The sequence below is a fragment of the Glandiceps talaboti genome, chromosome 8, assembly GCF_964340395.1.
Source record: "Glandiceps talaboti chromosome 8, keGlaTala1.1, whole genome shotgun sequence".
NCBI lineage: Eukaryota > Metazoa > Hemichordata > Enteropneusta > Spengelidae > Glandiceps > Glandiceps talaboti.
The window spans coordinates 22,081,913-22,108,784 of record NC_135556.1 but is presented as its reverse complement, the minus strand read 5'-3'; the positions used below and the strand labels follow the sequence as shown (position 1 = coordinate 22,108,784).

Genomic DNA, 26,872 nt, shown 5'->3' with positions numbered 1-26,872 from the left:
ATGGTTTTTGAAGTTAGTGTCAGTCATTTGAGTGGTTACAGGGTTATGTTGCTTTTGATTTTGTATTCTGTATGTATGTATGTATGTATGTATGTATGTATGTATGTATGTATGTATGTATGTATGTATGTTTGTATGTATGTATGTATGTATGTATGTATGTATGTATGTATGTATGTATGTATGTTTGTATGTATGTATGTATGTATGTATGTATGTATGTATGTATGTATGTATGTATGTATGTTTGTATGTATGTATGTATGTATGTATGTATGTATGTATGTATGTATGTATGTATGAATGTGTATATATGTATATGTGTGTGTGTGTGTGTGTGTGTGTACATATGTATGTATGGATAGATAGATGCATGTATGTCGTGTGTGTTGTGTATGTGAGCATGTGCGTGTGTACAGGTGTATGCATGGATTGGAAGTGGGTGGATGGATAGATATATGTATTTATCCATGCATGCATGCTATGATGGATGGATGGATGGATGGATGGATTAGTGAATTATATAGAGGAAAGCAAAATGTATAGGTAATACATTCTCACTTACATTTAATTGAATCCTTTAGCACTGTGGAGGCAAGATAATCAGGAGTACACATCCAAACAAACAATTAGAAAATAAAATTATACCACATGGAAAGTTTCAATATAATGCAGACAGATGTAAAGAATCAAGCACCAAAAAACAAGCTGAAACAGACACCCTATAAGATAGAATAGACACAGTTAGATGGCAGGAAATTACTTTTATTATTTATTCATTTTAGTGAGCCCTAATGTTCTGAGGTGGTGGAAAAGAACTTCCTCCTTCAACCTTAGTTGATCTTCATTACCAGCATTTGTATATGTGAATGTACTGTCCTATACATGGATGTTTGGATGCGTGCATATCTATTTTGTTTTTATCTCTTCTTTTGTGTAAGTTTAATGCCCCCACCCCAGTACATGGCCATAAATCGTACTTTATAAGTATAACGGAGTCTCCCGTAGAGGGCGCTGTCCATCAATGTGAGTTTTTTAATATTTATTTATCTTGTATTTATTTATCTTTTATTATTTACTATCTATTTATTACTTAATTGTTTATTCACGCAGTACATATACATGAATTTGATAAAAATGAAATACAATGTACACATACAAAAAAATAGATTTAAAGTAAGTTTATTAAACACCAATGTGGTGGGATAGAATCCTTACCATTGATTCCAAGACTCGTGTCCCTCTTCACATCTGGCAAAATTTGAACAGAAGAGGGTCACTTTTTTGAGAAAGGAGATTGAGTGAATGGCATTTTATAGAAAACGGAATGGGAGATATAGAGGACGGTTACAACAATAAGCCCCCCCCCCTCCCATCGTCCCATATTTACTGAAGCCTCCCTAATCTAATCCTGTAGACCAAAGTACACACATGGTGATCAGGTATGATAAAGTTAAAATGTTTATTTTGTTTAGATTACCGTGTCACCTTAAACTTTACCTATATTAATATAATGTAATTCTATTATATCAGTATACTATGTATATATTCATTATACACGACAATAATTCTTCAGTATCACTCCTTCCTTAATGAAGTTATTGCTGGCTAAGCTCTAGAGATAGTCGGGTCAATGTCCCTGTAGGGACTGGGGGTCAGTCGCACTATTGACCTGTGATCGTCTCCTTATCACTATGCAGAACATGCAACAATGGCAGATATAGACTACGAGGCTATCCTGGACAACATCCTGACAAAGCTTCAAGTTTATATTAGTGACACTGACTGGAAACTGAAGTCAAACTCAGTAAGTATTCTGGTATATTGCCCAATGACATTAGAATGATGGGTGTCATATTTTATTTACCCCTTTAAAGAATATCATATTTTATGCATTCATTATTGCTTATACAAACTCAGTGACATTCAATTAATGTAACGGGACTCAATGTCAACCCGTCCTCTATCATCGATTGGTATTGCTCTGCAGTATTTCTGTTTCACTACATGAATCTTTGAAATATGCAGTAGAAGTTAATTTTTTTAATGAAGCGAGGAAGTCAATCGAAGACTTCGAACGGATTTCAAAATGGTTGTATTCTGTAATTACAACCCTGTACCAACACATACGAATAACAAATGTTGTATGGCCAAGGAACATGTATTATGAATCCACACACACACTTTAGCTATGTTAACTGTATTACATGTATATCAGGATCTGCTGGCAGGATATGATGGGGGGGGGGGGAGGTATTCTGTTTGGTACGTAATGCGTGAAGTTTACTCAGGCGAGTTCTGATTACAAGCACAAACGCTAAAGTAGGGGTCAAATTCTACATTTCAACCAAAAACTAAGGGTCAAATGTCTACATTTTGCCTGAAAATAGGAGTTTAATATAAGCCTCAGAAAAACTTGAAAATCGACAACCTGGAAACTATGTTTTCGACAAATTTCAGAAAAATTTGAAAATTAAGTCGTATATATATTAAAGATATTTATCATACGTGTACACTTAGACTCATGTTGCCATGGAGATAACAGATAGCTCACTTGTTCGCAAATCTCTCTGTTAACCAAGATGTTTCTTCACTGACACGCAGTCTTGTTGCTTTGTAGGATGGAGTCAAGTTATTCTGCAAACCGTCAAGAGAATTCGATGGAGTGATGTAAGTCACTTGAAAATGCTTTATATAAATGTTTAAGGTCAAAGTCGCATATTATTGTCCGTGAAACATTGGCGACAGCCTTGGGTACGTTACCCTTCAAATGAACTGATACAAGACTTGTTTGTGTTTAAACGAAATAAAGGGTTATAGCTTTACCCCTCACCTCAACCCCAGCCGGAACTCGTTGAATTCTTTCGTTTGATATATCTCGTGTCCAACTTTTCAGACAGGGAATAAATCGCCTGGGATAAATCCACACGATTTTTTCTCAGAGCGTGCACCTTGCGCAAAAAGTATGATTAATTTTTTTCTAGAAAAGAATTACCAGCCTTCCGAAATTTTACACTTTGTTTCTTTCAGATATCGGAGTGAGTTTACAGTCAATGCGTCGCCAGAATCGGTTTATAGTTTCACCTCTAATCTAGATAATTTGAAGAGAATCAATGAACTTCTTGAAGTGGTCGATATAACAGAAGTGATTGACGAGGTAGGCATGGATATACTGTACCAATATCAAATCACTGACAGGTGCCATAGCTAGTCACATTGCAATGGACTATCGATTTGTAAAAAATATATTTCCTGTTTTAATATTAGTGATTCAATAGCCCAAGGAGTGGAGAGGAGGAATGGATGTTGTAACTTTTTTCGCTACTAAACTAAACTTGATAGAACCCTATTCTAAAAACTAGCAAACAAACAAACAAACAAACAAACAAACAAACAAACAAACAAACAAACAAACAAACAAACAAACAATCAAACAAAAAACCCGGAACTGTCACCATTATTTCTAAAACAGCAATTTAACAGACCTTGGGGATTCGTAAATTTTTCGCTGCCTGTCAACCCACAAATGTTTTAAATTATAAAATTGTAAATGTTTAGTGGCACTATAAATTCATGATGTTGTCGTTTCGAGCAGATTTCTGCAGGTAGTCAACCGAATACTCTTCATTGTGTTACAGTCAGACTCTTAGAGAATTGCAATTCTTCATCTGATTCACGTTATCATATCCCAAATTTAAACAATATGACTTTATAATTGTATTTTTTTGTACTACGTTTGAAACAGAATACCAAAGTATTTCGAACACTGTCAAAAAGTGTAATGCTAGGTCTTATCTCTCCAAGAGAATTGATCAACGTCGTACGATGCGCCAAGATGTCTGATTCAGACAAAGACTATTACTGTGTATATCGTAAGTAGAAATTAAATTGAGATATTTATTGCGAAAATTGTGAGATTGCAATCTTCATCATATCATTCATAAAGCATTTATGATAGTCAGTAAATCGTTTAAAAGTCTAAACCATAAAAGTGTGTTCCCTTCAACACAACTGTGTTTTTTCCTTGTCTGTGGTATAATGTATGTTGCAGATCACCAATTGATCACAATTTGACTACAGCTTTATAAACGTTCCTCACTTTGCTCAATGCTTTCCATAGTCTTAGTTACCCAGACTCTAGTCGTTGAGGGCTTCACCCCTAGCGGCAACAGTCTGGGTAACCGAGACTACGGTTTCCACTGATCAGTGGTCTTGTTCAACTTTACGTGGTGGGGGGGGGGGGTGCCATGGGATACAAAGAACAGTAGATAATGGTTGTAGTTCTCTTGACGAAAATAACGTATTAACAACTCAATGAATTTCGGTGTGCTCTAGGTGCAATAATTATAGCGTTAGTTTTTTATTTTTGGCTTTGATTTTTTTTTATCATTCCGGGTTCAAGTTGCACTCAAAAGTAGTGCAAAACCAGCAAACGTACTTCAAACTTCAAACTATAAAATACTAAGAAAACAAAGCTCCAAAGCTCAAAATCAAAACATAACGCTACAATTATTACATCTAAGTCTGTTCTGTCAGTAGATTTTGGCAAAATCAAATGAAAATCTGGATAATGTTTAAAATCAAACAAATCTTTTGTATTAGTTGCCTAAATTATAAATTTTCTTTCCTAAGCAGTGACTGTACCCTTGCAGGGCGTTGCCTAGTCGCACTGCCAGATTCTTGACTATCGTCCCTAATCTTTTTATGTATGCCGAGCGGCTTCGCCGCGAGAAGTGAGGGACTTGGCGGGTATTTTTTTTTATCCAAACGCTTCCAGCTAGACTCGGGATAAGTCCCTCTCTTCTCGCGGCTGAGCCGCTCAACATACAACGCTTAGGGACGATAGTCACGAGTCATGCGAGTCTGGCAGCGAGACTAGGCGCTGCCTGAACTTCTTACCAAATTAACTGACATATATGCCCTCTACGGCGGGTTGGTACCTTTGACTAATCAACTGATGTAAGTGCGCGCTGTGTTGACTATGCATACTACTCGATGGGGTTACTAAGCTTTCGCTAAATATCTCTATTTATAATTACACCAACTGTTATTAAGAAAAGTGGAGTGCCCTTCTAAACTCTATAAAACTGTCTACTTTTTAGATAAACTTAGGAATCATGTCAGTAAACACTACTTCATTACAGGTTTGAAGACTTCACTTTTGTGTTTGACATGTAACTGTGGCGTTCAGCTTTGTGAATTGATCTAAAATGTATGCACTATCGTGTCCAATGTCTTCTCCAACTAACTCTTCGTATGTTATATGTATCTATTTTATTTCCAGATGGGCACGTCGATCATCCAAAGTGTCCTGTCTTGGATGGATATGTCCGGGGTATTCCGTACCCTTCTGGTCGATTCATCTTTCCAGTGGAAGGGTTAGTATGTTGGGTAACATTTTCTTACTCAAGACAATTATACATCTCCAGAATGTGTTGGGGAGGGGATGGGGATACAGCATTACAAATATCTGCATAGCCTGGGGAGTGGCTACGAAAATTCTTGGATTCATTTAGGGGGCACATGGAATTTTCTGAGAGCGCGAAGGCGAAGGGGGGGGGGTGCGAAAATTATCTGTCTTTGATAAAGTATTCTGTCTCTCTGTCTCCAAAACTTTAAGTGTCGTGGTATTTACAGGACAATTCTAAATGCCTCAGTTCTCATGATAAGAATATATCAATCTGCAAAAAGTGATTAGGTGCACCATTTTTTTTTCAATATTGACATTGTTGATGAGAACCACTTATCACTACAGTCCACCCTACAGCCTGAGTGTGTAAGTCGTTACGATTCAAAATTAAGATTCAAAACCATGTGTGGTATCTCATCACATCTTGTGATCATTTCGACTGTGATGTCTGTCACACATGGTTTATTAGTTGTTTAGTTAGACTCTAGTACTATGAGAAAATGTTGATACTACTACCAACATCTAGACATCTCCTAGACCTCAGTTCATCTCATTCTCTTCTTGCAGCTTGATTAATATTTGCATTGTAATCTAACATAATTTTTTTCTGTCAATATTGCCAGGGATCCAAACAAAACCCATGTCATTGGTTTGACACAGAGTGACATTAAACTATTCCCTCAGACACTGGTTGAACAAGTGACACCTAAGACGATAGTAAACCACGTCAAGACGACTATGAAGCTTATCAACGCTGGAAAGTTTTAATGTTATGTGAACCGTCGTGTGAGTGTACGTCATGTGACTGTCACATGTCGAAAGCTAAAAAATGCAAGAAAGTGTATGAAATATAGCATAGATAGGACACATATAAATATTAAGTTTGATATTTTAATTCTTAAAACTGAATGATTCACAATTGGAAGACATTTCATTATTACGTATATGATTATTTCTTAATCTTTGAAAAAAAAAACATCGTAGATACAAATTTACAGAAAGTGGACGGGTTAGCAAATGTAAATGTACGAAGCATGCAATCGATGTGAAGATAATTATGCTTCTCCTCATTCATAATTTTTTATAGATGAGATTTTTTCACTAAGTTCAAGTTGGTGACCTTTGATCCAATAATTTGCTCACATATTAGAATAATGTTTGAATGAGTTATTTGATGTGTAAGGGTTCACAATGTGTGTACGTACAATATTGCTGAAATCAGAGATTGTTCTATTCAAAGTATATTGTTTTACCGAATGACCTTCACTGTTCTGCTACTTAAAAAATTCTTTATCTCATAACCACTGCAGTTTTCCCGTGTCATTTCTTCCAAAAAAAGTTTATTGACATAAAATATAAATAATACTTTAGTTACCATATAAATGATTTTGAGGAATAACTCCCAAAATATATGTCATGGAATTAACTGCCAAAACTCTTATTTTTGGCTATTTTGACGTAAAATCCACCATTTCTATCACACGTTTAACTCGCCTCTTTCTGCGTGTTGCACTTCCGAAGAGGGGTGGATAGTTATGAATTTTGGAATTGTCTATAACATGCAATGGTTTATGTAACATCAACTCTAGATCTGCTTCCCCATCTTCAATGGAATCTTCTGAGAGTTCCATAGCAGTCGTAGCGCCAAAGTTTCCTATTGTAGATGCTTTTGCATCAGCATAATCTTGCAAACCGTCAGATTCTCGAACCTGTTTGAAGAAATGAACTGACTTGTTCTCTTAATCTGTACAACATACGTACTATGCATAGTATAGTTCCAATAAAAATAGAATGTTATCATACGAATTACATAAAAATTTGAATTCAATTGTAAAATTTCAGAAAGTTAATAAAAAGAAGAAGCAATCACATTTTATTATAGAGAGAGATAGACTCTATAATTGTATACTGACACGGTCTGATTAATGTCTGATCAAGGAAGAGGATCAATTTGTATAATTTATCGTATTTCATGTCTACTGTACTAATTTCGTTCTCCAGTTTTACTACCAGCATATATACGTTTTGGTACTCATGGAGAAAGTGTGCACACGTGTACAAGAGAGAACCCCGGAAGAGAACGCCAAGGACAAGCACAGTAGACGTCAAATGTCGATAAATACGACCTGAGTCCAGTATCAAGACACCTCAGACAGACAGACAGACAGACAGACAGACAGACAGACAGACAAGTGTGAGGTGACTTATGTTTGCTATGTTAATATGGAATATGTCAGATAATAGTCGAAGACTTTCGATTCCTATTCGAATTCAAATAACGTACAGCTAAACACAATGTATACATGTATATACATACCGATAAGGAATGGTGTGTAGACCCATATTCAACAGTTGCAATATCTACGTCAAATCTACAGTTGGAAACAGATTTTCCTTGAGATATCAAAAATGTCGCCGTAAAAATACTGCAGCATCCTTCTTCTTTCTCAAATGTAAATGTACTACAATCTCTGCACGTGTCGAGCCATAACGCAAAGAAGTCAATCGTCTGAAAACAGAATTAAAACACTAAATGGCATCGATACATCTAATACTAAATCAAGGTAGTGACTTGAAGAAGAAGAAGAAGAAGAAGAAGAAGAAGAAGAAGAAGAAGAAGAAGAAGAAGAAGAAGAAGAAGAAGAAGAAGAAGAAGAAGAAGAAGAAGAAGAAGAAGAAGAAGAAGAAGAAGAAGAAGAAGAAGAAGAAGAAGAAGAAGAAGAAGAAGAAGAAGAAGAAGAAGAAGAAGAAGAAGAAGAAGAAGAAGAAGAAGAAGAAGAAGAAGAAGAAGAAGAAGAAGAAGAAGAAGAAGAAGAAGAAGAAGAAGAAGAAGAAGAAGAAGAAGAAGAAGAAGAAGAAGAAGAAGAAGAACAACAACAACAACAACAACAACAACGAATTTCAGAGGAAGATGGGGAAGGAAAGGGAAATGTGAAACTGAGAGAGGTGGGAGGGAGACGTGACGTGATGCCAAACTAGAGAGAAGAGAAGAGAAGAGAAGAGAAGAGAAGAGAAGAGAAGAGAGGAGAGGAGAGGAGAGGAGAGGAGGAGAGGAGAGGAGAGGAGAGGAGAGGAGAGGAGAGGAGAGGAGAGGAGAGGAGAGGAGAAGGGGAGAGGAGAGGAGAGGAGAGGAGAGGGGAAGGGAAGGGGCGGGAAGGGACGGGAAGGGACGGGAAGGGAAGGGAGGAGATGAGAAGGGAGGAGAGGAGAGGAAAAGAGGGGAGAAGATAAGAGAAGGTATGAGAGAGGTAAGGTGAGATGAACTGAGAAGTAAAACATTACACTACAGTATAATACTGTGTCAGTATATTGCAGTTCAATGCAGTACAAGTATAAATACAGATCATCATAAACTAGTTACAACACAGTATTATATATATGAACTCACTTAAAAACACTTAGGACACATCTCACCTGCAAAACTTGTCCATTACATTTCCAACCAGTACCAACATCTTCCACATCGATTGTTATATCTAGTTCGTTTTTGACAAATTTGAACTGTCTGTTCTCAAAACACAAAATTCCCCCTCTCCTTGCTTCTTGTCTGTAAATAAACTGTAACAGAGTATGCCGTTATTATTTGAGATGACAAGAATGTTATCTAACCAAGGTATGATATATATGTATGTATGTATGTATGTATGTATGTATGTATGTATGTATGTATGTATGTATGTATGTATGTATGTATGTATGTATGTATGTATGTATGTATGTATGTATGTGTGTGTGTGTGTGTATGTGTATGTATGTATGTATGTATGTATGTATGTATGTATGTATGCATGTATGTGTGTGTGTGTGTGTGTATGTATGTATGTATGTATGTATGTATGTATGTATGTATGTATGTATGTATGTATGTATGTATGTGTGTGTGTGTGTGTGTGTGTGTGTATGTGTATGTATGTATGTATGTATGTATGTATGTATGTATGTATGTATGTATGCATGCATGTACACATATATATACTTTAGAACCTTTCAACAAATAAAGCCATATAAAGTTCTTTTTTTTTGTATTTATTTTTTTATACTCATAGAAAAAGACAAACGCGTACAACGCTTGTCAATCGACTATATGATATTGTCCTGATTTATTGAAGCTTGTTTCGTACTCAAGCTCCTTTTCGAAAGCTTAAAGTAAGGCAGTTGTTTACTCAATCATACATATATTTTATTGTGATATTTTTTGGATATATTTTAATCTTGTTTGAGCTGAATTTAGATTATTAAAATTGTATACGTTTTTTTCCTAAAACTAGATGTATATTGTATTTTACAATGATGTCTCATGCTCCGTAGGAGCTTGTGTGATGCGATGCCTGAGTATATACATATATTACTCATCCTGAATAGATCACCCTGAGTCATGGAGATAAACGATAGTATTTGCCAGCTTGGCCACTGAGGGTGTGGTTCTAGTGAAAGTTATAATCGGACTCACTTCAATGTTGTCTTCATTGCTGTCTCCAACGTAAATCCGTATCGTGCTATCACCATTCGATGTCCTTTCGTAGTAGGTAAGCACACAAAGCTTCATCGCTACATGTGAGTCATTCAGATTCGTACAAACGCAGGTCAGTTTGCCGGGAAAACGAGTGAATACTAAACAATTATCCTGAAATACAATTCCCGATGACTGGTTTTCGAAATCCCAGTTAGAAATCTCGTTACTTATAGCTATCATCTTCCAGATATTCTCACCTTCAGTGATAGAGGCTGCGAAAACGCTTTGAATCAGTGCAAGTCCCCTTAGAAACGAACCATTTGCGATACAGTGAGGGAAGCGTATGTGTAAGGGTTTGTCCAAAGATCCCTCAAAGGTGCACGTGACTACGGGGCTGATTCTTCGACCGCTTAGAACAGATTTTCGAGTCAGGCCTTCTTCGAAATGCATGAACACCTCTTCTTGCTCTTCCAATGACACCCCGACGATAATATTCATTGTTTCGTCTTTAGGCACTGCGCCAGGAGGTATGAAGACTTTGATTCCAGTATCCGGTACTTCTTTGCATATTCCGCGATGATCGACGTCCATGCTGGAAAATATTTCTAATTTGGGTTGAATTGTGAACTCGCCATTGTTGAATCCTGTTGACACTCCGTTCTCGTCTTGCTGGGTAGTTACAATAGACCACCTCTGCTTGGTTTCTATCATTCGACAAATACGATGTGGTATAAAAAAATTACGTATTGAATGTAAGGAGAGTGTTTAAAGTAAATTAAAGATACGAAAAAAGTACGAGAATTTGAACGATTAAAACACATCTTGTCGTTTGGTGGTTTCTTACGTAACAACACTCACTCACTCACTCACTCACTCATATATAAACATTGTATATATATATATATCTGTGTGTGTGTATATATATACATATGTATGTATATATATATATATATATATATATATATATATATATATATATGTATATATATATAGTGTGTGTGTGTGTGTGTGTGTGTGTGTGTGTGTGTGTGTGTGTGTGTGTGTGAGTATATATATGTGAGTATGTGCAATGACTAGGATGTAACACCAGCTATTAGGATGCTTCTCAACAGCGTAGTAAACAGGCTAGACATATGTTGGGGTGACCTTACTTGACCTTTTATTAAAGTAGTAGTCATTTCAATAACATAGACACCTTATAACAGGTATTGAGATATAGAATAGTGAGTAGCAGACCTTAGACTTTTGTGCACCGTGAAATATGACATCTGTAAATGTTTGAATATACGTTATATATTAACACTGTTTGTGAAGTGTTTTCTATATGACTCAAAGGCACGACGTGGTATGGTCATTGGCTACAACCTATTCAAATTGGGTTTTGTAGTGCTAATACATAATTTTTGTAACTAACCCATAAATGTATAAATATATATTTTAGATTACGTAATTAGAAATATCCATTAAATCGACATTTCTATATGAACGTTGGGTGATAACCATATTTCTAATTTTGTAAGGAATATTTGATGTTGGAGAGCTTACCTTTCCTTGCTGTCCGTTCCTGACCATTTCTAGTACACTTTGTTCTGTCATTTGTTGACTGAGATATATTTGAATGGCGAACTGTACTGGACAACTGTCCCATTGTGGCATATATCTGACAGCTCTGCCAACAGTGATGTCAATTTGTTTGTCAGATGTAACCTTTGACCCACTGGCAGTGCTATGAAGGCCCCTCCCCGTGGTGCTTGAACATACCGACAACAATATTTGCATTTTAATAAAAAACACTCTCCTTTTTATAAACGAACAAGGATGCAAACACCAAGTTTGAGTTCAGTCATCTATAATTCGATAGTTTTCTTTGCTGTTCTAATATTACTTGACAATAAGATATTGCAAGGTATTCGATATGATTGCTGTGTTAATAATTTAGTCAAGTACAGATACTTAAAAAAACTTAAAATTCAGATAGGTATGAAACTGAATATCAAGATTCATGAATGGTTGGACTGATTTTCGTCGAGGTCAAAAGTCCTAGGAGGACCAATTGTAGCCCGCCCTCTCGAGTTAAAAAAGGCATTCACAAATCATGATTTTGAGGTGACGAATAACATGAACAACACGGCAAGATGAAGAAAAGAATTTAAGCAACTTTCACGTACATGATATTTCATAGTTATTTTTGTCACAAATACGGATAGGCTAAACAGCGGATAATGTATATGCCAAAAATGATATATAGATCGCATGAATAGCAGATAAAGTTTTAAATTTTATTTTAAAACTTCAATATCTCTGATTAAAGATTAGTTTTTCAGAATTGATGGTGACCTTTCTGAACTGGATAAAAGACATTTCTACAACTTAAGTTCCCGAATGTCCATGTAAACCAAAGACTCTTCGCCATCCATAGCATTTCCCCGCCTTTTCTTATAGTTCTCACGGTATCTTTAGGACTGTATAGTTACTTTATGAGTACAGAGTGTAATTACACTTTTTTTAGTGCTATAACATTTTAATTGTCAATGACGCAATCTACTGTAATCTCCGACACGCGAAATGCCGCGAAAGAGACAGAGATAGAGTGAATGAGATTTTCAATGACGCAATCTACTGTAATCCCCGATACGCGAAATGCCGCGAAAGAGACAGAGATAGAGTGATAGAGATAATAAAAAAAAGTATGGGATATCTCACTCAGTCAAACACTTCAGGATTATAGGAATTGGAAAACTGTACGCACCAGATAAAACCTACCGTCAACTACGTGAATCAATGTGGATTTAAAAAAAATAGTTACACTCACCAATGGCATCAATAGAAAACAGTAGCATAGCAACCAGTAGTTACCAGTATTCAACAGCTTTACTCTACATAGAGAATTTCAACTGAGTGTGTTTCAACCTATCTTAGCTGCAATAATTGTAGTTTCGTTTTTGATTTTCATTTTGAGACATGTGTTAAGGTAGGAGGTGTCAAATTCAAATTACGTCAACGACGCAACCTTCGGCGCAGACTGAAACGGGCGCTCTCAGTTTGTCAACATTCGAACGCGAAACAAACCCGTGTCTGGAAGTGAAGTGAAGTGTTATACGTTTTTCGATCGCTGTACGTACTCTTGAATTGAAGATTTAGGGTGAACGGAAGGTAATTTCGCATGAGTTTCAGAAGTCCTTGCGAAAAAAGGAACTGTCTTATAAAATTTAGACTTGTTGAAAACTATCAACAACCACACTCCCTATATCGCCGGTCAAGCAAAAACATTGACGTGCGAAACAGAAAAGTTGGAGTCAGCCATATTAAAAAGATAACACCACGCCCAGTGTCTGACGCTAGAATTACACGAGTTCACGAACTATTGCACGATTAACCGTAACGTCTGAATACATCCAAGACTTTCTACCTGAGATACCCCAGGTCATAAATGTCTGCTTTTACACAAGTCATCCAAGTTGAGTACACCCCTCCCCCCGACAAACAAGCAAAACCATTTTCTAATAATCTTCTCCTTATTAGTTGCTTTTATTTCGACTGCTCGAAATGAAACTGACATGACACTTGGAAACTTTAATTGCATTATTCCAAAACAATGAACTCATATGGTATTCACATGAAATTTACATACTGACCATAATTCCATATCGCCATTAAATGAAGTACTTTGTTTTGGTTTTTGCGTTGTTACTATGGTAACCAGATTTGCTATACAGATTGATTCTATGATTTGATGAGGTCAAAGTAGCTCTAGGTCAATCATTTGATTGTCTGTGCTCGTTTTCTCAAACCATTGATGTCCCATCGGTGCTAAAACCATGTTTGTCATTACAAGAAAAACAACAATGATGATTATTAGAAACCGTACGACCGATCGTGGAGAGAAAAAGTGAAAAGCTACTTCTCGTATTCAAAAATGGAGTTTCAACTGTATGACCAGTTGCGGACAATAGACAGTGAACAAATACTTCTTCTTCATTGGGCCATGACCGTGCGACTGGTCGTGGAGAAAAGACAGTGATAAAAAAATACTTGAGTCGGAACTTCTAAACTACATCGAGGCCATAAAAAGGCTGCTTACGCGAGTTTGCGAACCATTGCATGATTAACCGTAACGTCTGAATACATCCAAGACTTTCTACCTGAGATACCCCCAGGTCATAAATGTCTGCTTCTACATAAGTCATCCAAGTTGAGTACCCCCCCACAAACAAGCAAAAACATGTTCTTTTAATTTTCTCCTTAGGCCAGGAAAAAAAGAAGCTATTCAACTGGCAACATAACTCGACACATTGGGTAGGTAGGTCGATTTTTTTTTATTTTTTATTTTTTACAAAGGATGTAAAAACAAACCACATGTAATGATGGCAAAACATTTGAAGTTGAGTTTACATTGTACTTATTCATTCATTTTGATTTTATCTCTTGCAATTTGTCTGTATGGCAATTGATTTCCATCAGCTCTAGTTAGGAAATGTGCACAATTTACGGTTAAACAAATTTCGTAGCTCCTCTCAAAATATGTTAAGACCCGCTAAATGAAACTCCAGAATTATTTTAGCCACTCCTTCTGTCACCTACACTATAGAGGAGATATAAAATTATATATGGTAGCACAGGTACAATGATGCATTAAAAATAAGTGATAATCAACTACAATAACAGTCCAAATGATATTACTTGACAAAGGATGTGCATTTCACATGGATACTTGTAAGGAGATGTCTCATCATTAGCTCTGACCTATGAAGGGAGGGACTTAGTCAGCCACCTTCCATTTGTTTTGGGAGAAAGACAATTATTACCGTGATTGCTACTGATTGGAAGGATACATCCTCAAAAATGAAAACTTTTTTGAAAATAAGACAATATAGGAGGCCATTTAGAGGCATAAAATATCAAACAAAAAACATAATTATAAAGTCTTACAAAGCTTGAATGTGGTTTTAAAATACCAGAATTGAGAGACAATTATGACATGCAGTACATTTTATCTGGCTATGAAGTGTATTTTGTTGTGGCAAAGCTGAAAGATATTTTGCAGATGTGGTAAATGACTTCTCCTGAACTTTAATTTGATTCCAAAAAGATCATGAATAAAGAAAGTGTAAAACATTTGAAGACTTTCAGACTATCAGACTTTTGATGGCCCAATGACTGCCCTTCCCATGGTCATAAAGTTTTGTTCATTCCGTTTAGTGAATATTGGATATGCAACAGTTTAATTTTATCTCAATTCATGCTTGTATGCATCATCAGAGCCAAGTAAACCACTGATAGTACATAATTTGGAATTGACCTCAAATGTATATTGTTACATGTACTATTCAGAAAATATAAAGAAATTCCCTTAATTTTGAAACAAAGTGTGCATTTCACTGACATGCAAAGCCAGCATGAGGATATTTTGCCCATAACCAAAAAAAAAATTGAAATGCCAAAAATATGGGTAGGTAGGGCCCTTGAACAGCTTTTTTTTCTGGCCTTAGTTGCTTTGATTTCGACTGCTCGAAATGAAACTGACATGACACTTGAAAACTTAATTGCATTATTTCAAAACAATGACTCGTATGGTATTCACATGAAATTTACATACTGACCATAATTCCATATCGCCATTAAATGAAGTACTTTGTTTGGGTTTTTGCTTTGTTACTATGGTAATGAGATTTGCTATACGTCGTTTTGGAAGCATATCGCTCTATAGGTCAGCAGTGTCACCAGAGCTCGAGGGCGATTGATGGGGTCAAAGCGCTAGGTCAATCATTTGGTTGTTTGTGCGTATTTTCTCAAACCATTGATGTCTTATCCATCCTAAAACCATGTTTGTCATTACAAGAAAAACAACAATGATAATTACTAGAAACCGTACGACCGATCGTGGAGAAGAGAAAGTGAAAAGATAATAGACAATAGACAGTGAAAAAATACTTCTTCTTCACTGGGCCAAGTATTATAATTTATAGTATTAGTCACTAGTCACTGACTCTATTGAGTGTTTACGTACTATAAAGCCTACAGTTCAAATTGCAACAAATTATACAAGTTGTATAAGAACTATCTATATTGTCTCCCCATGAAAGAAGCATCCATGGTAACATTAATAAGATATCAATGAGGGGTTCTAAATATTGTACCCAAAATCAATAAATACATCTAGTAGCATAACGTTTGGGCCTCACAGTGCAGTGTGTGTGTACACTGCTCGAAATGATGACAGTGTGCAATTTATCATGTGGGCTAGGTACGTATACTGCATGCCGTGTTCAGTGGATCAACAGGTACTGATATGAGTTATTTCCTATTTCATAGTGACCACACCCCTCAATACAACACTAGCAATTTCCTTACATGAAATCAACATTTAACTGTTTCAACAATGCGAGAATGAGATATAAGGTGCGAGATCAATATATATTTCAAATCAATGTAGGATGAAAAAATTAAATTCTTTTACTTTTGGGGTGTTTTTTTAGTTGTCTAGTTCTCATCCTACAGAAACGATTTTACTTTTTAATGGGTCTGTTTGTACCCCTAAACATGCAATTATATATATATTTTTTTAAATATCCCTAAATTTAGGAATGGAAGAATTTTCACTATAGCACAGCACTAACGTAAAGTGTAAACAAAAGAACTATTTTTCCTCACTACATACTGGATTTGTATTCATAGTATTACTACATACTGATTTGAAATTGGATGGACATTTTAGATTTTGGCCAATTAAGTTAGGGGGGGGGACTAAATGTTTTTAGCTTTTTGTCCTACATTGAACTATTGACCTCATCCCTAATGTGTTGATTTATCATACATAATTATGTACTGACAGAACTATCCCTTGGTGCCCATGTGTTCCAACATTATGAATATTTCACGTGAATTTTGTCCAAAAATGTTGAAATTTGGAAGGGGGGGGGTGTCATAATATTATGACCACTTTGGCTTTGGCAGAAATACATAAACTCTACACATGAATAGTTCAGTTGATTTATCATACATATGAACTGACAGAAATATACTTTGGTGCCTGTGTGTTCCAATATTATAAAATGTCAAGTGATATTTGTTCAAAATGTTGAAATTTTGATGGGGTGGGGGTGGGGGGGGGTCACATTTTTTACTGACATTTTAAAGTTAGCACACACACAATGTTTTTTTGTTGTATAATTATGAAGAGGCATTGGTACATTATACATATGTGCAAAGTTAAACAAGCTCATTTTAATTTTTGTCAAATTCAACAATATTTCATAAAAGATTTCTGTCAAAAATGGGGTGTGGGGTTACAATTTCAATTGTAGAATTTAAACGTGGTGACCCACTATTATTTTGTCATTTATAAATAGCTGGAATAATACATTGTACACACATACAGCATAAAAATTATCTATCACAGACTTTTATCCTTTTTTTGCAATTTTCTTACATTTTTCTTTAAAAATCGTAAAGCAGCTGGGGATAAAATAAGATAGTATTTTATGAAATAATGAAAAGAAATTACAAACAAATATGTCTGGACATAATACACGCACTAAAATATGTAAGTTTATTAAGTGCTCCAGGGATAATCTTTAACTGTCAAAAATTATGATGTAGTTAATTGTTGTAAATCTACTTATTTTGACCCAAAACAATATGTGTAGATACAAGAAACGGTCATTATCTTGAAAGCAAAGGTGGTGACATAGTTTTTTCTTTGCATTTTTTTACATATTCAGATATCACTGCTTAGGTATGCAAAGTATAAGAAAAATCTATCGACTTTTTTGAATTTGACACCTCCCCCTTAAGACATGTGCTTTGTCATCATCAATGTATGCACCAAGTCATATGAAATTTGAAACTTGCATTAAGATATTGCCTTCTTGCTAAAAATAATTACTCATGCAAATGACTCAATGCAATTGAAAACCATATAATCAAGTGTGGTTTTGTTGAGATCGATACATGTACCACGCTATATCTTAATTACCCCAAAACTTGCTTGTTTACTGATATTTACATGATTGATTGTGTCTCTTGACATAAAGTGCCTGATCACTGAAACCCAACACATCAGTATGTCTTATTGGTTATTGTCATTAACTACCTATACAAGCTTTAATGAATACATTTCAAATTGTTCTTAAACAGAGTGTGATAAGCCGTACGACTACTTTCTCGATTACTGTTCCGAAATAAGTTGTATTTCTTGTTACTTCTATCGGATAAATGATGTACGTAAACGTCTGTACATCCCATTACTCGCATTTTCCCCAAACCATCGAGAATAAATTCTCGATGACCAATTCTTTCATAAAATGGATCAAACCCAATTGTTTTGATCGTACTGGTCCTGGCCATAAAGAAATTAGTAGTGCCATCAGCGTAGAAACAATTGGGGAACTCTTCTACCCGATGATATTTCTTCTCTACACTGATATGCAAACAGACGCCTTCACCATCATCATCTGTGTAAGTAACATTCACTGTGCGACAGCCGAAACAATTTGACTTGGTTTTTGGTTTCCCATGCTCATCGATGAAACTTCCCCCAATGAGATCGATCGCCAAATGCGGGTGTTCAAACTTTTCAAGGAAGTTTTCAAGTCGTGTTTTAGCTGTGAAAACAAAGTCGTCGTCTACCCAAACAAAATATTTTGTTCTAACCTGACTGAGTGCTAAATTTCTACCTGCAAACCATCCTTCCGCAAAAGGCATGAAGTATTGCTTAACATATGGCTTGTTAATTTTCTCCGGAAATTCTGAATCGTCGGCAAAAATGATTGTCATGTTTGGGTAAAACTTATGGATACTTGAAATCAGTCTTCTGAGAGCGTTATACCGTTCAAAGGTTTTGGTTATAATGGTTACCTTAGTATTGATATCAGCCGACGGACCAGGATCGTATAAGATGGGTAAAATTGGTCTTTTGATATGGATGTGCATCGAGATAGCAAAATCCAACATAGTAACATCGACTACATCTCTGGTCTCGATATCGTAAACTGTACTCTTGGATTGTAACCTTGATAACGCAGAATTAATAGTTTTGATTTCTGTCTTATTACTCTCGATAGTGATTTCATCTGAACCGTCGCCAATGACAGTGACTTCTGATCCAGACTTAACCATGTCCATTGCTAACATTCCACGCGCATGTCGACATCTCAGTTTTATCCTAACCCGTTCATGGTGTTGTAGAATGTCAGCTGCAGCGTCGTGTAAAGCTAAACCATGTAGATATGTTGATTGTAGTGGGGGTACCGAAATGCCGCTGGCTGGATACCTGAACGGAGTAAAAGCCTCACACATAGACAATGGGGTACGAGAATGTTCGTGCTGTCGTTTCCAATCGGCTAATTCACGTTGTCGTCGCTCGAGCTCTTGAGTAGGTTTATTCAACTGCACCTCTGGGTGATGGCCACTATTATGTTTTGAATGGGGTTTCTCTTGAGTCGAATGAGTTGTCTGAGTATAGATGTTCTTACGACCGTTCTGTGATTTTTCACTAGCGACTATTACACCTCGTGATGGTTCATAAATGACGATCACGAGTGAGAGGATAAAGCTGGTTATGCTCAGAATGATCACTGGTATGTACAACCTTTTTGGTATTCCGAGTGCCATGATGGATACATCCAATATTTGACTGGGAATCATGTACAATATTTAGCAACGCCTCCAGAAACACTGACGTTATATATATCCGTGCTAGTAACTACAATTTGTGCACTCACAAGTATTTGATTTTCGTCCTCTTCGCCGACAGGGTAGTATTAGGGAGCCTTCAGTAATTACAAGAGGAGGGCCGGGGAATTCAGGCTTGGGCTAGCGGCTGTTGCGTGAAATGTGACTCTCACACCACAACTGAAAATTAATGCATTACATTGATGTTAGCAGTAATTGTCACTCACTCACTCACTCACTCACTCACTCACACACTCACTCACTCACTCACTCACTCATTCACTTATCCAGCCACCCATATATATTCTCATGAGAATGCGGGGGCTAGCCTTGGATGTAAAACCAGCTATATAGGATGCATCTCAACAACACAGTAAACAGGCTAGACATATGTTGACCTTACTTGACCTTTATCAAAATAGTAGATGGACAACTCATAACAGGTATTGAGATAATCAATAGAGAATAGCAGATCTTAGACTTTTGTGCACCGTTGAATATGACATCTGCGAATGTTTGAATATACGTTATATTAACACTGTTTGTGAAGTGTTTTCTATATGACTCTAAGGCACGACATGGTATGGTCATTGGCTACAACGTATTCAAATTGGGTTTTATACTGCTAAATACACTTTTTGTCATATAACCTTAGCATTTGGGTGTTTGAGACACACACAATTCTTGTTTGAGACAAACACAATCCTTGTTTGAGACACACTGAATCCTGGTCATAAGACCTTAGCATTTGACGTTTTATGCTACAATTTACTCTAACACAGAACACATCAAAAGATGCGTTAGTCGGAGGTGACTTCTTCAAAGCATCCTGCTTTACACACTGCACTGTTACAATTTCGTGTGGTGTCTAAGACACACCAACTTCTGGTCTGTCGAACAGAGTAAATTGCTGACATTAACTCTCAAATGCCGCTTTCAACGTTGAAGAGAGCGCTCGAGCAGTCAGTGGACGTCTACTGCGCGATGTCCAGTGTTTTCGGTGACCATCCCGCTTTCCACTGAAATTTCTCGTGTCTCCTTTTTCACCCCTCTCTCGCTGTGTCTTTTCGTAGAGTACGTACGTCCAGTGTCTACATCAAATTTTAAAAAGTGGTGTATGATACGCTCAAACTTCAATGATTCTTCATCCAAATTAGATGGTACTCTGCCGTGATAGTAGTCCTGCTTGCATACGGAGTAAGTCGTCTCTTGAGCGAAACGCGTACACCGTCTTCGAGCATGACTACCGTGAAAGTGACTCTTCAGAATCGCAATATCACAATTTACGACCTGTTTTCTTGGTCGCGGTCCAATGGATGTTTGGCATCTCGTCGGCCATCTAGGTCCATGGAATCGTAAAAAAGGTGGTACTTTTTCAGATCACCCTCCGAGAATACGATGCCCCATTTCTCTCTCTCTCTCTCTCTCTCTCTCTCTCTCTCTCTCTCTCTCTCTCTCTCTCTCTCTCTCTCTCTCTCTCTCTCTCTCTCTCTCTCTCTCTCTCTCTCTCTCTCTCTCTCTCTCTCTCTCTCTCTCTCTCTCTCGTTGAAGGTATAGCTCTGGATTTATACGTTACGGGGTTTTGACATCGAAACCCCGTAGCATAGAAATCCAGAGCTAGTTGAAGGTAAAGCTTCTCGGATTTCGGAAAGAATGGGGTTTTTGAAGTGATTTTCTCCCAGATTCACTATATAAAAAGGGGGGTTCTTTTTCATTGAAATATTAACTGGAAAAGGGGTACATATGAAATTTCGCTAACAAGCCGGGGTACCCACAAATCCATGATCTAGCGACTGCCACTGCTGGGGCGTCGCGACGCGTCGGAGAGTCAGAATTGTACGGGGTGTTGGTCACCGAAAACACCCGTCCTGTAGACTACCCGAACTGTCAATCCGTGTTGATGGCCCTTTGATATGTGCTGTTTTAGAGTAAATTGTTGCAGAAAATGCCCAAATGCTAAACTCTTATGACCAGGATTCAGTGTGTTTCGAACACCTCAATTCTGGTATAAGACCTTAGCATTTGGTTGTTTTCTGCAAAAATTTACTCTAAAACAGAAGACATCAAGGGTTCCATCAATGAGAGTTGATGCAGACACAAGTTGGTGTGGTTTCGACTGGAGTGTTTGTTTTGTCGCCTGGAACTGACGCATCTTTTGATGTGTCCTGTTTTAGAGTAAATTGTTGCACAAAACGGCAAATGCTAAGGTCTTATGACCAGGATTGTGTGTGTTTCGAACGAGGATTGTGTGTGTTTCGAACAAGAATTGTGTGTGTCTCAAACACCCAAATGCTAAGGTTTTATGACAAAAAGTGTAAAATGTTAACGATTTTTGTAACTAATCCATAAAGGTAAAAATATATATTTAGACAAGATATTTAGGATTTAGAAATATCCATTAAATCGACAGTTCTATATGAACGTTGGGTGATAACTATATTTCTAATTTTGTAAGGAATATCTGATGTTGGAGAGCTTACCTTTCCTTGCTGTCCGTTCCTGACCATTTGTAATACACTTTGTTCTGTCATTTGTGGACTGAGATATATTTGAATGTCGAACTGTACTGGACAACTGTCCCATTGTGGCATATATTTGACAGCTCTGCCAACAGTGGTACGTGTCAATTTGTTTGTCAGGTTTAACAATTGACACACTGGCAGTAATATATTATGAAGGCCACTCCCTGACAACAATATTTGCATTTTAATAAAAGACACCCTACCCGTACCAATTCACTTCAATGGGTTAGCTCACTCAATCAAACACTTAACGATTATGGGAATTGGAAAACCGAATATTAAAAAGATAGATTCAGTCACCAATAGTATTAATAGGGAAACAGTAACATAGCAACCAGTAGTAACCAGTATGCAACAGCTTACTGAGTGTAATATTCATACCATTCCCCCAGTACATTAACACTATTTTGCATGACAATAGCTACTGTCGTGAGTATTTAAAGTGTGACAGAACTTGATTTCTTTAACAGAATTGGAGACTCACCGATGAAGAGGAGCTGAGTCCCTTCGAAATGTTTGAGTTAGAAATATATGGTTTATGTATAACATATATTATAGGTACTATTAGTAGTTCTCAAATATATCCATTATTAATCCTCATATATTTATATATAAATAATATCATGTATCCTTGTAGACAGTAACGTAAGTAGTAGCCATCCGACTTCATGCCATTTGATCATATACTATGCTAGAGTATCGTAGAGTATATTTTCTCACTCATAATTACCTGTACTTGTACATAGTCTAAGGCAAAAACATGTGAACACTAAATACAATAACATGGAAGCATGCACAACGTCAAAAACAATTGCATAATGCAAAATACGATGTATGTGTAGTTTCATGATGTCAGATATGATGATGTTTCTAAATCGATTTCCGTGCCTAAAAACTTCATCATTTAACCAAAAGGATGTTGTCAACTTTCATTAGGAAGGGGAAGCCGACAATATAAAACGTGATACTGTGTTGTGTTGTTCTTTTGAGAAAAGTGTATGACAGACTGACCAGGACGCCCTCCATTTTGCTTAGGACATTTTGCTCTACAGAGAGAGTTTCAACATATTCAACGGAATGTGTTTCAACCTATTTTAGCTGCAATAATTGTAGTTTCTTTTACGATTTTCATTTTGAGAGGTGTTAAGACATGTGCTTTGTCGTCGTCAATGTATGCGCCAAGGCATATGAAATTTGATAAATGCATTAAAATATTGCCTACTTATCAAAAATCATTAATTGTGCAAATGAAAATGACATCATATGAAAACCTGCATACGCTATTTCTTGATCGCCCCAAAACTTGCTTGTTTACTGATATTTACTTGGTTGGTTGTGACTCTTGAGGTAAAATGCCAGATCACTGAAACCCAATGTTATTACACCACGGTATTGGTTATTGCCATTAACTACCTATACAAGCTGTAATGAATACATTTCAAATTGTTCTTAAACAGAGTGTGATAAGCCGTACGATTACGTTCTCGATTACCATACTCCTTCCGAAATAAGTTGTATTTCTCGTTACTTCTATCGGATAAATGATGCACATACACGTCTGTACAGCCCATTACACGCATTTTTCCCAAACCATCGAGAAAAAATTCTGGATGACCAATTCTTTCATAAAATGGATCAAACCCAATTGTTTTGATCGTGCTGGTCCTGGCCATAAAGAAATTAGTAGTGCCATCAGCGTAGAAACAATTGGGGAACTCTTCTACCCGATGATATGTCTTCTCTACACTGATATCCAAACAGACGCCTTCACCGTCATCATCATCGTTGTAAGTAACATTCACTGTGCGACAGCCAAAACATTTTGACGTGGATTTTGGTTTCCCGTTCTCATCGATGAAACTTCCCCCAATGAGATCGATCGCAAAATGCGGGTGTTCAAACTTTTCAAGGAAGTTTTCAAGTCGTGTTTTAGCTGTGAAATCAAAGTCGTCGTCTACCCAAACAAAGTATTTTGTTCTAACCTGACTGAGTGCTAAATTTCTACCTGCAAACCACCCTTCCGCAAAAGGCATGAAGTATTGCTTAACATATGGGTTGTTAATTTTCTGCGGATATTCGGAATCGTCGGCAACAATGATTGTCATGTTTGGGTAAAACTTATGGATACTTGAAATCAGTCTTCTGAGAGCGTTATACCGTTCAAAGGTTTTGGTTATAATGGTCACCTTAGTATTGATATCAGCCGACGGACCAGGATCGTATAAGATGGGTAAAATTGGTCTTTTAATATGGATGTGTATCGAGATAGCAAAATCCAACATAGTAACATCGACTACATCTCTGGTCTCGATATCGTAGACTGTACTCCTGTATTGTAACCTTGACAACGCAGAATTAATAGTTTTGATATCTGTATTATTACTCTCGATAGTGATTTCATCTGAACCGTCGCCAATGACAGTGACTTCTGATCCAGACTTAACCATGTCTATTGCTAACATTCCACGCGCATGTCGACATCTCAGTTTTATCCTAAACCGTTCATGGTGTTGTAGAATGTCAGCTGCAGCGTCGTGTAAAGCTAAACCATGTAGATATGTTGATTGTAGTGGGGGTACCGAAATGCCACTGGCTGGATACCTGAACGGAGTAAAAGCCTCACACATAGACAATGGGGTACGAGAATGTTCGTGCTGTCGTTTCCAATCGGCTAGTTCACGTTGTCGTCGCTCTTGAGTAGGTTTGTTCAACTGCACCACTGGGTAATGACCACTATTATGTTTTTGACACTTGCATGTTGAATGAGGTTTCTCTTGATTAGAATGAGTTGTCTGAGTATAGATGTTCTTATGACCGTTCTGTGATTTTTCACTAGCGACTATTACACCTCGTGATGGTTCATAAATGACGATCACGAGTGAGAGGATAAAGCTGGTTATGCTCAGAATGATCACTGGTATGTACAACCTTTTTGGTATTCCGAGTGCCATGATGGATACATCCAATATTTGACTTGGAATCATGTACAATATTTAGCAACGCCTTCAGAAGCACTCACGTTATATATCCGATTCTGTTCAAGTTTACATACATAAACAACTCTTGGGCAACAGTGTAGTATCTGATTGTTAGCAGCCCGACAAGTTGATACCATAGTATTCGATTTTCGTCCTCTTCGCCGACAGGGTAGTATTAGGGAGCCTTCAGTAATTGCAAGGGGAGGGCCGGGGAATTCAGGCTCTGGTTGTTGCGTGAAATGTGACCCTTATATCTAGAACCAGTGGCAGCGATGGGATGACAAAGACCCCCAAATAATGCAATGCAGTTTGACTCTACCGTACAACACAGGTTTTCCCCTGGTACTCCAGTTTCATCCTACACTGACACTGAACCAAAGGAGCCTATAAATGGGACTGGCTAGCTCCTGTTGGTTATCTGATAAATGAATAAATAAATGAGAAATGATTAATGTTAGACAATATATTAATGTATTTATGTGACCCTCATCCCATTTTCTAAGATATGGCCCTCCCCTGAGAGCTGATTTGTAAAAAGTGACCCCACTAATTCGCCCCCCTCTTGTAAATACTGAAGGCTCCCTTACACACTTACATCAACAATTCACCATGTCGATTTTTTAATTAATAATAAGACAAATGCTTGTCTATCTGTCTATTGGCGGTTATGCATTTCAAAGAAGGATACACATAATGAATTAATTAATTAATTCGTGTAAAAATCATGGACAGGCCGCCATCAAATGTAATTTACGCCACTGTGTCCTTTTGTTACATGCATTGTAACACTTCATGGCATCTGTGACATATGTTAAACGACTATCACTTATATCCCAGATAATATCCCATAATAAATAATTAATCAGGGCCGGGTGGTTTATCGCAAACCATAATACATATACACCATTGATAACAGCAAGAATGAAAAAAACATGATTTTTCCTTCTTTTTGTGAGTGACGAAGAGCAACCAAGCACAACATGTGTTACAGTGCTATTAACAAGCAAGTCGTGTTCGTAAATAGTGATCAGTTATCTGAATATAATTGGTCTTTTTAAAAATAAATAACAAAGAGTTTGATACGTGACATGTCATAATGAAATACGTATGGTATGTATGTATTGTCATATATGCCAATTACACTTAGTCATGTATTGAAAGTTTTATAAATAGATATTTTAATACTGTTGCCTTAGGCCAAATTGAAAAAAATGGTGTTTTCAATAACCGTATCTGTTCTAGTTTAAGCCCCGCCCCTTTGCATGCACAAATGTAAAATGGTAACAATTTATTACTTCTATTTCCGTGTACATCTTCAGGCCTTTGCCTCATCCGTGGTCAATTTAAAAAAGAAGAAGTCGTATTCCAGAAAGAAATTATGTCGTTTTAGACTATAACAGTACAGTCTACATAACGTGTTTGTCTACTTAACTATAATTGTCTCGACTACTTGCTTTTACCTCTCATCAAATTCACACACACGTATTGTGACCGACGAGTATCTTATCTTGGGCTTGAAGTAATTGTTTAAAAATTTCACTGAAAAAGAAAAGAAATTTCCGACCTACCTACTCTATTTTCTGGTGTCATGTTATCGGAAACAAACATTTCTTTTACATTTTGCCTTGTGATTTAGTATATGGTATATATAAATATATGATAAATGGAATGGTATAATGGGTATGCTAATGAATGAACACAGTCACTGATAATACCATATTACGTTGACAGAAACATGAGTCGAAAATTATTAAGAGCAGATGTTGTCTGGATTATCATTGTATTGCAGTTAACATCAGACGTCATGTATACTCTGCGCATACATATCATGTAACAT

General features: G+C 36.8%; 3 protein-coding genes across 3 annotated transcripts; 1 reads left to right on the top strand and 2 right to left on the bottom strand.

Moving 5' to 3' along the window:
• The first annotated feature begins 1,711 nt into the window (after positions 1–1,711).
• Positions 1,712–6,178, top strand: LOC144439380 (stAR-related lipid transfer protein 5-like). The gene is made up of 6 exons (XM_078128667.1): positions 1,712–1,807; positions 2,621–2,670; positions 3,031–3,157; positions 3,746–3,872; positions 5,285–5,378; positions 6,034–6,178. Exons 1-6 carry the CDS (start codon positions 1,712–1,714, stop codon positions 6,176–6,178), a joined length of 639 nt encoding a protein of 212 aa, XP_077984793.1.
• An 11,788-nt stretch (positions 6,179–17,966) lies between these two features.
• Positions 17,967–19,475, bottom strand: LOC144439379 (beta-1,4 N-acetylgalactosaminyltransferase 1-like). The gene has a single exon (XM_078128666.1). It carries the CDS (start codon positions 19,473–19,475, stop codon positions 17,967–17,969), a length of 1,509 nt encoding a protein of 502 aa, XP_077984792.1.
• A 3,991-nt stretch (positions 19,476–23,466) lies between these two features.
• Positions 23,467–25,008, bottom strand: LOC144439378 (beta-1,4 N-acetylgalactosaminyltransferase 1-like). Its single transcript, XM_078128665.1, has one exon. The coding sequence runs from the start codon at positions 25,006–25,008 to the stop codon at positions 23,467–23,469; it is 1,542 nt and encodes a 513-aa protein (XP_077984791.1).
• Positions 25,009–26,872: the final 1,864 nt, after the last annotated feature.